The following is a 13,903-nucleotide window of genomic DNA, read 5'->3' as shown; positions in this document are numbered from 1 at the left end:
GCATGTAGCTCAGGCATTGGTTCCTATTTTATAAATTGCCCTATTCTTGACAACACATTTACAGTTTTCCCCTCTGCACTGCTGGGGTAAGGGGTGTGGCACCCCCAGCTAACTGCAAATCCACGTAAAATGTTTTGGCCTTCCCTTCATACCATAGAACAAGTCTGATTTTTTCTTATCTTTTATTTTCACTTTTAAAAAGAAATTGTGTATATGTATAGGCTTAAAAACTGTACATATATTTTATGCATTTCTGAGTTTCTAAACTTTCTCCCTGCTGTCTGCTGACCTTTGCGTGTCGCCTGCAGTTTCTGCAAAACTTCCCCCAAATCCCCATTTAATTTCTTCTGCTGACTCGTGATATATCAAAACTGCGATGTGGAAAGTTGCAGTGTGAAAGGAATAACAGTACCTAATTCATGTCTGCTTGTAATGTCTTTTCCTGTTAATTAGGGTTGATCTCAATAAGCAGAGATGACCCCTTCAAAACCGATAACTGTAGAGTGAATCAGATTTTGGTGGTTTCGAGACTCATTAGTTGAGTCTCCAACTCTTTCTTAGTTCTGATGTGGTTCAACAGTGAGCTTCACTTCAAGCCGAGGCTTAGTCTGCTCACAATCTTCTTGCCAGCTGCACTACACAAGCCTGTTACTAATATGTTTCAGAACGACAGTATTGATGGAGACTTGTGTTTGATACACATCCTGCCAGACGAAGATGGGAAGTTTGGATTTAATTTGAAGGTAAAAGGCACTTATTCAGCAATCCTGATCTTCAGCTATAGCTAGAAAAAATAATGGTCTTGGACAGAATAATTTAGGAATGCTGCTTCTGTATTGAATGTGTGATTCTCCTGCCTGCAGTAAAATATCAGTACATATCATGTTTGCGTGTTTTCAAAGCAGGAAGGTTTTGAACATGCCAGTGGTAACACTCAGGTGCTGCAGTGGTCAAGTGTTCATCTCTGTCTAGGGCACGGGAGACATGAATTCAGATCTTTGTACTGCCAAGAAGTTGACCAGCTAACCATGGTTCAGTCACTATCCAAATGTCAAGCCTCGGTTCTATGGACCCATTCAGGCTCTGCAGCTCTGGGTTTAGAAGCCTTTATTGATAGACATTGGATGGCCAGAGGAAAGAAACCAGCTCTGAGAAATGTCTAGAAACGTGGTGGCGAACCTTTGGCAATCCAGATGTTATGGCCCCCCACCCCCCCCCCCCCCCACCCCCCCCCCCCCCCACCCCCCCCCCCCCCCACCCCCCCCCCCCCCCACCCCCCCCCCCCCCCACCCCCCCCCCCCCCCACCCCCCCCCCCCCCCACCCCCCCCCCCCCCCACCCCCCCCCCCCCCCACCCCCCCCCCCCCCCACCCCCCCCCCCCCCCACCCCCCCCCCCCCCCACCCCCCCCCCCCCCCACCCCCCCCCCCCCCCACCCCCCCCCCCCCCCACCCCCCCCCCCCCCCACCCCCCCCCCCCCCCACCCCCCCCCCCCCCCACCCCCCCCCCCCCCCACCCCCCCCCCCCCCCACCCCCCCCCCCCCCCACCCCCCCCCCCCCCCACCCCCCCCCCCCCCCACCCCCCCCCCCCCCCACCCCCCCCCCCCCCCACCCCCCCCCCCCCCCACCCCCCCCCCCCCCCACCCCCCCCCCCCCCCACCCCCCCCCCCCCCCACCCCCCCCCCCCCCCACCCCCCCCCCCCCCCACCCCCCCCCCCCCCCACCCCCCCCCCCCCCCACCCCCCCCCCCCCCCACCCCCCCCCCCCCCCACCCCCCCCCCCCCCCACCCCCCCCCCCCCCCACCCCCCCCCCCCCCCACCCCCCCCCCCCCCCACCCCCCCCCCCCCCCACCCCCCCCCCCCCCCACCCCCCCCCCCCCCCACCCCCCCCCCCCCCCACCCCCCCCCCCCCCCACCCCCCCCCCCCCCCACCCCCCCCCCCCCCCACCCCCCCCCCCCCCCACCCCCCCCCCCCCCCACCCCCCCCCCCCCCCACCCCCCCCCCCCCCCACCCCCCCCCCCCCCCACCCCCCCCCCCCCCCACCCCCCCCCCCCCCCACCCCCCCCCCCCCCCACCCCCCCCCCCCCCCACCCCCCCCCCCCCCCACCCCCCCCCCCCCCCACCCCCCCCCCCCCCCACCCCCCCCCCCCCCCACCCCCCCCCCCCCCCACCCCCCCCCCCCCCCACCCCCCCCCCCCCCCACCCCCCCCCCCCCCCACCCCCCCCCCCCCCCACCCCCCCCCCCCCCCACCCCCCCCCCCCCCCACCCCCCCCCCCCCCCACCCCCCCCCCCCCCCACCCCCCCCCCCCCCCACCCCCCCCCCCCCCCACCCCCCCCCCCCCCCACCCCCCCCCCCCCCCACCCCCCCCCCCCCCCACCCCCCCCCCCCCCCACCCCCCCCCCCCCCCACCCCCCCCCCCCCCCACCCCCCCCCCCCCCCACCCCCCCCCCCCCCCACCCCCCCCCCCCCCCACCCCCCCCCCCCCCCACCCCCCCCCCCCCCCACCCCCCCCCCCCCCCACCCCCCCCCCCCCCCACCCCCCCCCCCCCCCACCCCCCCCCCCCCCCACCCCCCCCCCCCCCCACCCCCCCCCCCCCCCACCCCCCCCCCCCCCCACCCCCCCCCCCCCCCACCCCCCCCCCCCCCCACCCCCCCCCCCCCCCACCCCCCCCCCCCCCCACCCCCCCCCCCCCCCACCCCCCCCCCCCCCCACCCCCCCCCCCCCCCACCCCCCCCCCCCCCCACCCCCCCCCCCCCCCACCCCCCCCCCCCCCCACCCCCCCCCCCCCCCACCCCCCCCCCCCCCCACCCCCCCCCCCCCCCACCCCCCCCCCCCCCCACCCCCCCCCCCCCCCACCCCCCCCCCCCCCCACCCCCCCCCCCCCCCACCCCCCCCCCCCCCCACCCCCCCCCCCCCCCACCCCCCCCCCCCCCCACCCCCCCCCCCCCCCACCCCCCCCCCCCCCCACCCCCCCCCCCCCCCACCCCCCCCCCCCCCCACCCCCCCCCCCCCCCACCCCCCCCCCCCCCCACCCCCCCCCCCCCCCACCCCCCCCCCCCCCCACCCCCCCCCCCCCCCACCCCCCCCCCCCCCCACCCCCCCCCCCCCCCACCCCCCCCCCCCCCCACCCCCCCCCCCCCCCACCCCCCCCCCCCCCCACCCCCCCCCCCCCCCACCCCCCCCCCCCCCCACCCCCCCCCCCCCCCACCCCCCCCCCCCCCCACCCCCCCCCCCCCCCACCCCCCCCCCCCCCCACCCCCCCCCCCCCCCACCCCCCCCCCCCCCCACCCCCCCCCCCCCCCACCCCCCCCCCCCCCCACCCCCCCCCCCCCCCACCCCCCCCCCCCCCCACCCCCCCCCCCCCCCACCCCCCCCCCCCCCCACCCCCCCCCCCCCCCACCCCCCCCCCCCCCCACCCCCCCCCCCCCCCACCCCCCCCCCCCCCCACCCCCCCCCCCCCCCACCCCCCCCCCCCCCCACCCCCCCCCCCCCCCACCCCCCCCCCCCCCCACCCCCCCCCCCCCCCACCCCCCCCCCCCCCCACCCCCCCCCCCCCCCACCCCCCCCCCCCCCCACCCCCCCCCCCCCCCACCCCCCCCCCCCCCCACCCCCCCCCCCCCCCACCCCCCCCCCCCCCCACCCCCCCCCCCCCCCACCCCCCCCCCCCCCCACCCCCCCCCCCCCCCACCCCCCCCCCCCCCCACCCCCCCCCCCCCCCACCCCCCCCCCCCCCCACCCCCCCCCCCCCCCACCCCCCCCCCCCCCCACCCCCCCCCCCCCCCACCCCCCCCCCCCCCCACCCCCCCCCCCCCCCACCCCCCCCCCCCCCCACCCCCCCCCCCCCCCACCCCCCCCCCCCCCCACCCCCCCCCCCCCCCACCCCCCCCCCCCCCCACCCCCCCCCCCCCCCACCCCCCCCCCCCCCCACCCCCCCCCCCCCCCACCCCCCCCCCCCCCCACCCCCCCCCCCCCCCACCCCCCCCCCCCCCCACCCCCCCCCCCCCCCACCCCCCCCCCCCCCCACCCCCCCCCCCCCCCACCCCCCCCCCCCCCCACCCCCCCCCCCCCCCACCCCCCCCCCCCCCCACCCCCCCCCCCCCCCACCCCCCCCCCCCCCCACCCCCCCCCCCCCCCACCCCCCCCCCCCCCCACCCCCCCCCCCCCCCACCCCCCCCCCCCCCCACCCCCCCCCCCCCCCACACTCTTAATTCCTTTTGTCTCTTCCAACTCTCCTTTTCTGTGTGCTCAGCTTTAAAAGTCCCCTGAATTCGATTTTTTTCTTTAAAAATTGCCCTTTTCCATATTGTCAGCGTCGAACCCCAGTATCGCTCTTGTGAGCCCAGGGTGTTCGTTGCCATGAAGGCTAATCTCATACACTGTATCCTTAGAAAGTGGGGCATATTTGTATAAAAGGACACGAGTGGGCTGGGACGACTGACCGCTTAGGAAAGATGAAATCTTTCATAAGGGACTTCAGTGGTTTAAATGCACATTTTGAAAGGGAAAGAACTGCTTGAAAAATCAGGCAAGAGGAGCAGCAGTGGCGTAGGAGGTTAAGAGCTCATGTATCTAATCTGGAGGAGCCGGGTTTAATTCCCAGCTCTGCCGCCTGAGCTGTGGAGGCTTATCTGGGGAATTCAGATTAGCCTGTACACTCCCACACACGCCAGCTGGGTGACCTTGGGCTAGTCACAGCTTCTCGGAGCTCTCTCAGCCCCACCTACCTCCCAGGGTGTTTGTTGTGAGGGGGGAAGGGAAAGGAGATTGTAAGCCCCTTTGAGTCTCCTGCAGGAGAGAAAGGGGGGATATAAATCCAAACTCTACTTCTTCTACCAAAACTTCGACTACTGCCAGTTTCTTTCCCGGTGCTGCCCATCCCGCCCCCACTCTTTGCCATCTGAGTCTAGAAGTAAACACAGAGGGAGGAAACAACCTTGTTGACGATGAGAAGCCAGGAGGGAGAGGGGGATTGAAGCACCCTGAAGGTACTGGCTGAGTTGCCTAATGACTGTTTGAGGAGGGCCATGGCTCTGTGAAAGAGGATCTGCTCGGCATGCAGAAGAAGAGTTGGATTTATATCCCCCCTTTCTCTCCTGTAAGGTGACTCAAAGGGGCTTACAAACTCCTTTCCCTTCCCCCCTCACAACAAACACCCTGCGAGGTAGGTGGGGCTGAGTATGCTCAAAAGAACTGTGACTAGCCCAAGGTCACCCAGCTGGCGTTTGTTGGAGTGGACAGGCTAATCTGAATTCCCCAGATAAGCCTCCACAGCTCAAGCAGCAGAGTGGGGAAACAAACCCGGTTCCTCCAGATTAGAGTGCACCTGCTCTTAACCCCACTATGCCACTGCTGCATAGGTTCCAGGGTCAACCCCCAGCATTGCCAGTGGAAAAAATTACCATGTAGGAGAGATGAAAGATCTGCACGTGAACCCTGATGGATCTTGAGGTGCCATTGACCTAAAACATTTGCTTCCCCTTTACCTCCCTGTTATTCCACGGAATGAGTCTATTTGGTACTGACCCCCCCCCCCCCAAATTGAAGTGTTCTCATGGTTCCAAACTGGATTGGGGGACTAGATCCTTTTTTTTGGTGCCCTGTTGTTTCTAAATTATTTCTCCTAAAGTAACTTATTTTCTTTCAGCAACTTTATAGAAAGAAGCCAGGGTTAGCTGTTACCTATGCAAAACTACCTCAAAACATGGACAAAAATCGGTACAAAGATGTTTTACCTTGTAAGTATTATATATCTCGGTGCCAATTCATTTTGTTTTCCAAGCAGGGTTCTGTATGTTACAGTGTGCCTATTCTGATAGTGATTGTGTAGTGGTGGTGGTTGGTTCATCCTTTTAGCCAACAAATATGGATATTGTTTATTTACATCATTTTTCAAAATTAGTGTGTATTGTAGTACATATTGTGGAGAACTGATTTATTTTAAACCCTGACATAGTGGGTTTTCAAAATAATTATTCAAAGAACTGTGAAGTTGTATCATTTTGCTATTTGTTGTTTCTTTTTTCCCCACCCAGACGATAATACCCGAGTAATATTAAAAGGAAATGAAGATTATATAAATGCAAATTATGTAAATGTAAGTACTTCAGTCGTCTTTTAACACAATAATATCATATTTAAAAGACTATCATAGTTAAAAGACTAAATTTTTAGTGGAATCCAAATGCAAATCTTACATGCATACAGCAGTTTTTGATGAGCAGGAGGGCAAATACCTGAAATCTTGCTTACCACTCATATAAATAACTTTCATGAACTGAAATTATTTGGAAGTAACCAGTTGTCCTTAACAAAAGGTTAAGTGTGGGTTTGGCACTACCATGCCCATATTACCATTTAGTTGTCAATTATGAATGCAATTGCTGATATGCTTTTGTCCCTTTCTCTCACTTTGCATAGTAACCATCCACAGTTGTGGCTCTGTGCTCATCTACTTTTCCGGAGGAAATTTTCAGGGCATCCCCGTGGCTTTGACAAAAAAGAAGCATCAGATCCTCAGGATAGGATGAGAAAAATGAGGGCTGGAGCAGGATATATAGCCTGCAATGTTGACTAAAAAGTTTTTGCAGACTATACATAATCAGTATCATATGTGAGGCCAGAACTCAAATCCGGCCTGCGCAGCTGTTTTGAGAAAGATAGGTTAGAGACAAATTCCCAAATAAAAGCAAAAGACATCTGACATCAGAAACAAACAGACAGTTTTTACTTAGCAGAATATAGAAGATTACAGAATGTGAACTCTCCCAAGGGAGAGGCACGCCCTGGGTGCTCTCAACTGAGAGACACCCCCACCATAGGAAAGACCTTAGTCTTTATAGATACAAAGAATACATACGTCACACAGTTCATCCCCACAACCACGTACATAATCCATACCCCTTTCACGTGCTATAAGCATGAACCTTAAAATCCCATTGGATAGTTCTGTCTCCTTGTCACATTAAGACAGCCTCTATTCTACGTGTCACATTCCTTCTGTTATTCAAACGCTGCATGCTGTTTCTCACGTCCCTCTGCCCATATGCAAACGGCTGCAATAAAACTACTGCCTTTTCTGGTTTTCCAAGTTTGCTCCTGCAGAGAGATATTTCCTTAGGGCAGACCTGGGCATTATGCGGCCCGCGGGCCACATCTGGCCCGCCGGATGACCCTGACTGGCCCCCCTGCCGTTCTAGGCTGTCGGCTTCTGCGGGGCTTTCAAAAGCGCCTCGCCCCCTGCCTTTTGGCCCAGCCCTCCACAATATTTTCTGTTTCTTATGCGGCCCCATGGAAAAAAATAATTGCCCAACCCTGGCCTAAGGTATCAGTTCACAGTTCAGATGATTTCCAGTTCTCCATGTGAAGATTGCTCTCAGCTTTTATTTAGGTTCATGAAGAAATAGAATTAAAATTGGCTTGCCGCTTCCATGCCTATGAATTACTTTAATTGTAGGGAAGTGTTTTGCCTTAATCTTTGAGGACTTCTTGAAACGGTCTTTGTGATCTGATTATCATTGTGCTTGCATTTGTGAACCGCTTCTCAAAGCATTGCCTGTAAGAGCGAAGGTTACATAGAGCTTTCCCCCTCCTCTGACAGATGGAAATCCCTCCTGCTGGCCTTGTGAATAAATATATTGCCACTCAAGGTCCTCTCGTGCACACCTGTGCCCACTTCTGGCAGGCGGTTTGGGATCACAGGTTATCGCTGATTATCATGTTAACAACCCTCACAGAAAGAGGAAGGGTAGGTGGAAGTCTCTTGCTTTTGGTCCATCGTGGGGGGTGGGGATTTGGAGTGTGTGTATGTGAAGCCAGAAAGACTTCATATGATAAAAACGTGCTTTGTTTGTCCAGGAGCTTTGTTTGTTTTAGGCAGAGTTCAGGAGCTTTGTTTTGTTTTAGGCAGAGGCGTAGGTGCAATGGGGACATTCGAGGCAGCTTGCCCAGGGTGCCGCCATTGCAGTCATGGGGGGGTGGGGCATGTGGGAGTTAGGGCGGGAGGGGCCGGGGCGGGAGTGGGCACATGGGCAGTTCATGCCCTGGGCACAGTTCCCCCTGTAACCCTAGGAAATACACTCTGAAGTGTGAAAGCCATAACTATACCTTCTGCACCCACTCTTTGTGTCACCCCCTTCTGCAACTTCCTTCTCATTTTAAAGAAACACACACAAAATATTTTAAAACATTATATGTACCAACAAAACCAATTGAGTGGGTAATTAATCTAGATGTGAGAGTATAAAACTTACCTTTCTGTGTCCTGTGTCGTGATCATGCCTTGGCAGTGTTGTTTGTGTAATGTTTTTAGTTTCTGTATTTTATTTTATTCAATCTGATTGAACAATATGGTGTAGTGGTTTTTAGGAATCTGTTTTAAGATTTATTGTATCAATGCTTGGTAAACAAGCCATATGATAAAGAAGTAAATTACCATTAAACAAGAATATGACTGAGGTAATATATTGCCGTGAAGATACCATGAATGGAAACTGAGAATATCCTGTTATTTTTTTCCCCTTGGTGTCAGACCAAATGCCATCATTATTGGCCTGATCCTCCAGAAGTCATGGAATATGGCAACTTCCGTGTCAGGTGTCGCTCTGAAGACTGTACCATTGCCTACGTGTTTAGAGAAATGGTTGTTACAAATATTGAAGTAAGTGATGAAGATATTTCAGCGAGTTGTATTTGAAAGCTGCCTGTGTTTAGTGTTTCTCTCCTATTATCTCTGTGTACAGTGAAATTGGGAATAGGCACTGCCTTGGCCAGCTTCATGCCGTCTAGCATATGTATGTTCATGTATGGGAGCAGCAGTGGCGTAGTGGCTAAGAGCAGTGGCTAAGAGCAGGTGCACTCTGATCTGGAGGAACCGGGTTTGATTCCCAGCTCTGCCGCCTGAGCTGTGGAGGCTTATCTGGGGAATTCAGATTAGCCTGTACACTCCCACACACGCCAGCTGGGTGACCTTGGGCTAGTCACAGCTTCTCAGAGCTCTCTCAGCCCCACCTACCTCACAGGGTGTTGGTTGTGAGGGGGGAAGGGCAAGGAGATTGTCAGCCCCTTTGAGTCTCCTGCAGGAGAGAAAGGGGGGATATAAATCCAAACTCTTCTTCTTCTTCCTCTTCTTTGTGGTTTTGGGGCAGTCCCACATTGGAACTGTGCATCTGCAGGCCAGCCTCGGGAAATATTTCCAAAGCTTTCTAGTAGACTAGGAATGCCCCTCCTCTTTCCAGCTCTTTCCTGCCAAACCAATCACATGACCAGGAGGAGGGGCGCTACTTCCTCAGCTGTCTTCTCTCTCGAAGAGAGGATCTCCGTTGTTCTTTCCTCATCTCATTCTTGAGGCTGAGGAGACTTGTATCTCTCATCAGTCATAATTCTAGTGAAGAGTAAATTACATCTAAAGAAGAAATGTTTCTGGATTTCCACTTTGCCATCTGGGCCAGCTTCCAGATTAAAAAAAAATCCAGAATGAGCCAGATTCAGTAAACTTTCAAAAGGGGGAAACAATTCTGTCTGGCTTTTAAGACGAAGTTAAAATATCTATTTTTAATGAAAATAATTAAAACATTTGCCCGACAAACCCACAACTCTTAATCAACAGAAAAATGTACATATTATGGACAACATAAAAAAAATAAACAATGGACAATACACACAGAGGGGATCCGAAAAACAATACTAAGAGATGAAGTCTATGAAGGCATCACTTTCAGAGAGATCCACCAGAGAGCAGCAGTGGCGTAGGAGGTTAAGAGCTCGTGTATCTAATCTAATCTAATCTAATCTAATCTAATCTAATCTAATCTAATCTAATCTCTGCTGCCTGAGCTGTGGAGGCTTATCTGGGGAACTCAGATTAGCCTGTACACTCCCACACACACCAACTGGGTGACCTTGGGCTAGTCACAGCTTCTTGGAGCTCTCTCAGCCCCACCTACCTCCCAGGGTGTTTGTTGTGAGGGGGGAAGGGCAAGGAGATTGTCAGCCCCTTTGAGTCTCCTGCAGGAGAGAAAGGGGGGATATAAATCCAAACTCTTCTTCCTCTTCTTCTTAAAACTCTCAGGCTCCAAGAACAACAGGTCAACATCCTCATACTGCCTGTCCTTGTGTGCTGGTCGGTTATCACCCTCTGTCTAGAGTGCCTGGCTGCTCCATGCCACTTTACACATCACACCTCTCTCCAACAAAGAGCTGTTTTTCTTTGCCATGTACCTGCTTGTATTTCAGCTTCTTACTCCTTTATAAGACAGTTCTGGCTGAATGTGGAAATAGCATGCTAAACAACAGTCGGGAAGGCAGTCCTCTGTGATCGCTTCGATTGAAAGCTTCACGCCTGCCTCCTTAAGTCAGTGAGCTTGCTAATCTCCCAATGTGGGACTGTACAGAAGCCACGAAGATGAAAAACAGTGATGCACTTACCTGTAGCTGTTGTTCATCAAGTGGTCTTCTGTGCAGGCACACATCCCTCCATTCTGCCCTGCTGTGATCTGTCTGGAACTTTAGTTTCTTGGGGTGTCCGGTGTCAGCATGAAGAGAACTAGCACCCGTCCTCCTGGTCATGTGAACGTTTTGGTGGGAAAGCACCAGGGGGAGGAGGGGAGCTCCTAGTCTGCTAGAAAGCTTTGGAAATCTTTTCCACAGCTGACCTGGGCAGGCACAGTCCCAAGGTGTACCTGCACAGAAGACCACTCGATGAGCAACAGTTTCAGGTAAGTGCAACACTTGTTTATCCTCTGTCTCCTTGGGTGTAAAAATGATGCAGTGCACAGAAAAGTGCTTTGAGCACTCTAAATGTGCTACATGAATGGTGAGATTTATGATCAATATAATCAAGTAAACTCAGTAATAGCCATTCAGCATTCCGTTTCTTTAAGAATTGCTTTCTGTAGGACTGAGAAAGGAAAGCGCTGCAGAGCTTGATTCCCAGGTTAACTACTAGCAGTCAGTTCTAAGAAGCGAACTGTCTTGTGAAAACATCTTGAGAGAGGCTTGTAATGGAACCCCAGAACACCGTGCATGGGTGTCTCTCGGGTGTTAGAATTGTCGGTATGTGACATCATTCTGTCTTGATAACAACTGAATGCCTTCAAGATAATTGGAGCCTTGAAAGGACTTCCTTAGAATTATAACAGTTGCACTTCTAGGATAATTTTGAGGAGCACAGAAAACATTCCAGATAAAAATCCCCAGAAGAGCTATTTTCAACAGGGCTACATTGATATTGAGCTACGGGGGCTCCGCTGCTCTGAAGAACAGGAACAGGTTCAGATAATGGATTCTATAAATAATAGGCCACAAGCCAGCTATTGAATCCTATAACTTTGAACTGGCAATTTCCCAACTAACGCATACAATTAGATGTTATCTTCCCTCGTCAGTGATAGGCAGACCTTTTTGAGACCGAGGTACTAGAGTACAGCCCCAAGCCCACTTATTTATAGCAAAGTGCACCAGCAAGCAATTTTAACTTATGAATGCTGAGGTTTTAGTTTAGAAAAAACCGGTTGGCTCCCTCTTCTTCTGCCCCACCTACTTGAGCAGGGGCCAGTCTGCTCTAGCCTCCAGCAAGTCCCATGTGCACCACTCTGTGCCTCTCTAGCATCTCTGCCTCCTCTGCACCCCCCCCCCCCACCTCGGGCAGCAGCCACCTGGAGCACAGGCACCTGCCCACCGCGGTGTGCGCATGTCGTGCTCAGTGGCTCAGGCCAGCCTAGATGTGTGTGTGGGGGTGTGTGATTTTCTGCCCCCCACATGAGGAACTCTGTGTGCGCGTGCCCACAGAGAGGGCTCCGAGTGCCACCTCTGGCACCTGGGCCGTAGGTTCGCCATCACTGTCCTACGTCTTGTAATGCCTTGAGTAACCATCTGTGAAAATATTGATGCGTTTCAGACTGAGGAAGAACATACAGTCACTCATCTCCAGTATGTGGCTTGGCCTGATCATGGAGTTCCGGATGATTCCACAGATTTTTTGGAATTTGTGACCTACGTGAGATCAAAGAGAATGGACAATGAGCCAGTTCTTGTTCATTGCAGGTACAAGGCATCGCTTTGCATAGAATTGTTTGATCTGTTTGTCTGTGGTAATACTGGAGTGTTCTGGACAACTCAGAAGATTACTATGTCAGACTGCACAGGGATGCCATTGAAATTCACAAACACAAAGACAACTTCAACAAGAAAGAAGAGACTCTGAAAATTAGCAAAGCTTGGCTATCGGTACTTAAAAAATGGACTGATAACCCCACTCGCAACACAATGCACTCAACCACACCTTTGCATAGCAAGTTCCACCCAAACACTTACTGATTGGTTCCCCACCCTGGGACATGGACAATATGCCCCACTAAACTTTCCCTTCTCACTGGACACATTGTGCAACAGACTTCCCTCTGTGATACACCTCTGACGATGCCAGCCACAGATGCAGGCGAAACGTTAGGAACAAGATCTACCAGACCCCGGCCACACAGCCCAGAAAACTCACCACAACCAACTGGAGTTTTTGTTTAAACATATTATAACTGCAAGTTAATCAAAGCTGTTTATGTTATTTCAGATTTGGGGAGAAGTTAGAGCCCAGCTGGGCAAGACATTGGTAGAACATGAAAACAAGCCAAATTGTGTGTAACGTAAATGACAGAGGAACAAAACAGCGCGTCACACACTGAAGACGGAGAATCAATATACAGTGAAAGCGTACTTATAAACGTGCGAGTCGTTTGGGAAGTACTTTCTATATAGAATTGAAATTGAATTGAAAAAACTGGATGTACAAATATTGGATTCAGTAACTGGACAATTATAAAATATACATAAATACATTCATTGAATATATTGATTCTCCGTCTTCAGTGTGTGACGCGCTGTTTTGTTCCCAAGACATTGGTAGAGACATGAACAGCTCTACTCAGCATTTTTTAAAGAGAGAGGTTAAATAGCTTAGCCACCCTACCCTCACCAGGTCATAGTACACCTGCTATTTCCTTCTATTCACATGTTCCCTAGGATTTCTCCCAGCCTGGCCCTGTACTTCACATGCGGGAGGGAAACTACAGAGATGAAGTATCAGGTATTGGATAAGAGGCTTAAAAGGAAGGGGTGAAGTTCTGCACCAAAGCAGGAGAATTGCTTCATGGGATACATGAAAACTGTGTTTATTTCAGCCCTCAACTTCTAACCAACCAGATGACCCTGGAATCTCACAAGCAGGGCATGAAAGTGGTAGACCTCTGCTGTTTGCCACTCAGATCAAAGTACCTGTTGGTGTCTTGTAAGCATAGCATTCCATTTACCTGATATGGCTCAAAACCTATTCTTTATGAATTCGTCCAGTCTTGGATTTCTTAGCAGCTTTCAATACTGTGTACCATGATATCCTTCTGGACCAGCTTTTTAGATTGGTAGTAGGAGGCACCATTTTTTGGAGGCTTCAGTCCTACCATGAAGGTTGATTTCAGAGAGTGCTGGGGTCGGCTGCACAGGCCTTTGTCCTGGGGAGACCTGCATGGCGCCATCTTGTCCCCCATCCTTTTCAACATGTACATCAAGCTGCTGGGTGAGGTCATCTGAAAAATTGGTCTGAGCAGGTGGTGTTCAGCTCCATGTTAAGAACATAAGAACAAGCCAGCTGGATCAGACCAGAGTCCATCTAGTCCAGCTCTCTGCTACTCGCAGTGGCCCACCAGGTGTCTTTGGGAGCTCACCTGCAGGATGTGAAAGCAATGGCCTTCTGCGGCTGTTGCTCCCGAGCACCTGGACTGTTAAGGCATTTGCAAAGAGGATCAAGATTGGTAGCCATAAATCGACTTCTCCTCCATAAATCTGTCCAAGCCCCTTTTAAAGCTATCCAGGTTAGTGGCCATCACCACCTCCTGTGGCAGCATATTCCAAACACC

At 55.2% G+C, this 13,903-nt stretch overlaps 1 protein-coding gene across 1 annotated transcript in view; it reads left to right on the top strand.

Moving 5' to 3' along the window:
- PTPN3 (protein tyrosine phosphatase non-receptor type 3) overlaps positions 1-13,577 on the top strand; it is a 138,219-nt gene extending 124,642 nt beyond the window's left edge. Inside the window, exons 17-23 of the mRNA XM_048510417.1 lie at positions 666-750; positions 5,636-5,737; positions 6,035-6,096; positions 7,600-7,746; positions 8,530-8,658; positions 11,896-12,041; positions 13,490-13,577. Coding sequence (XP_048366374.1) covers positions 666-750; positions 5,636-5,737; positions 6,035-6,096; positions 7,600-7,746; positions 8,530-8,658; positions 11,896-12,041; positions 13,490-13,577 — 759 coding nt within the window. The remainder of the gene's footprint in view (positions 1-665; positions 751-5,635; positions 5,738-6,034; positions 6,097-7,599; positions 7,747-8,529; positions 8,659-11,895; positions 12,042-13,489) is intronic.
- The last annotated feature ends 326 nt before the right edge of the window (positions 13,578-13,903 follow it).

Source organism: Sphaerodactylus townsendi, linkage group LG11 (assembly GCF_021028975.2).
Source record: "Sphaerodactylus townsendi isolate TG3544 linkage group LG11, MPM_Stown_v2.3, whole genome shotgun sequence".
Lineage (NCBI taxonomy): Eukaryota > Metazoa > Chordata > Lepidosauria > Squamata > Sphaerodactylidae > Sphaerodactylus > Sphaerodactylus townsendi.
The sequence above is the reverse complement of the archived record's forward strand: the minus strand, read 5'-3'. Positions and strand labels throughout refer to the sequence as shown.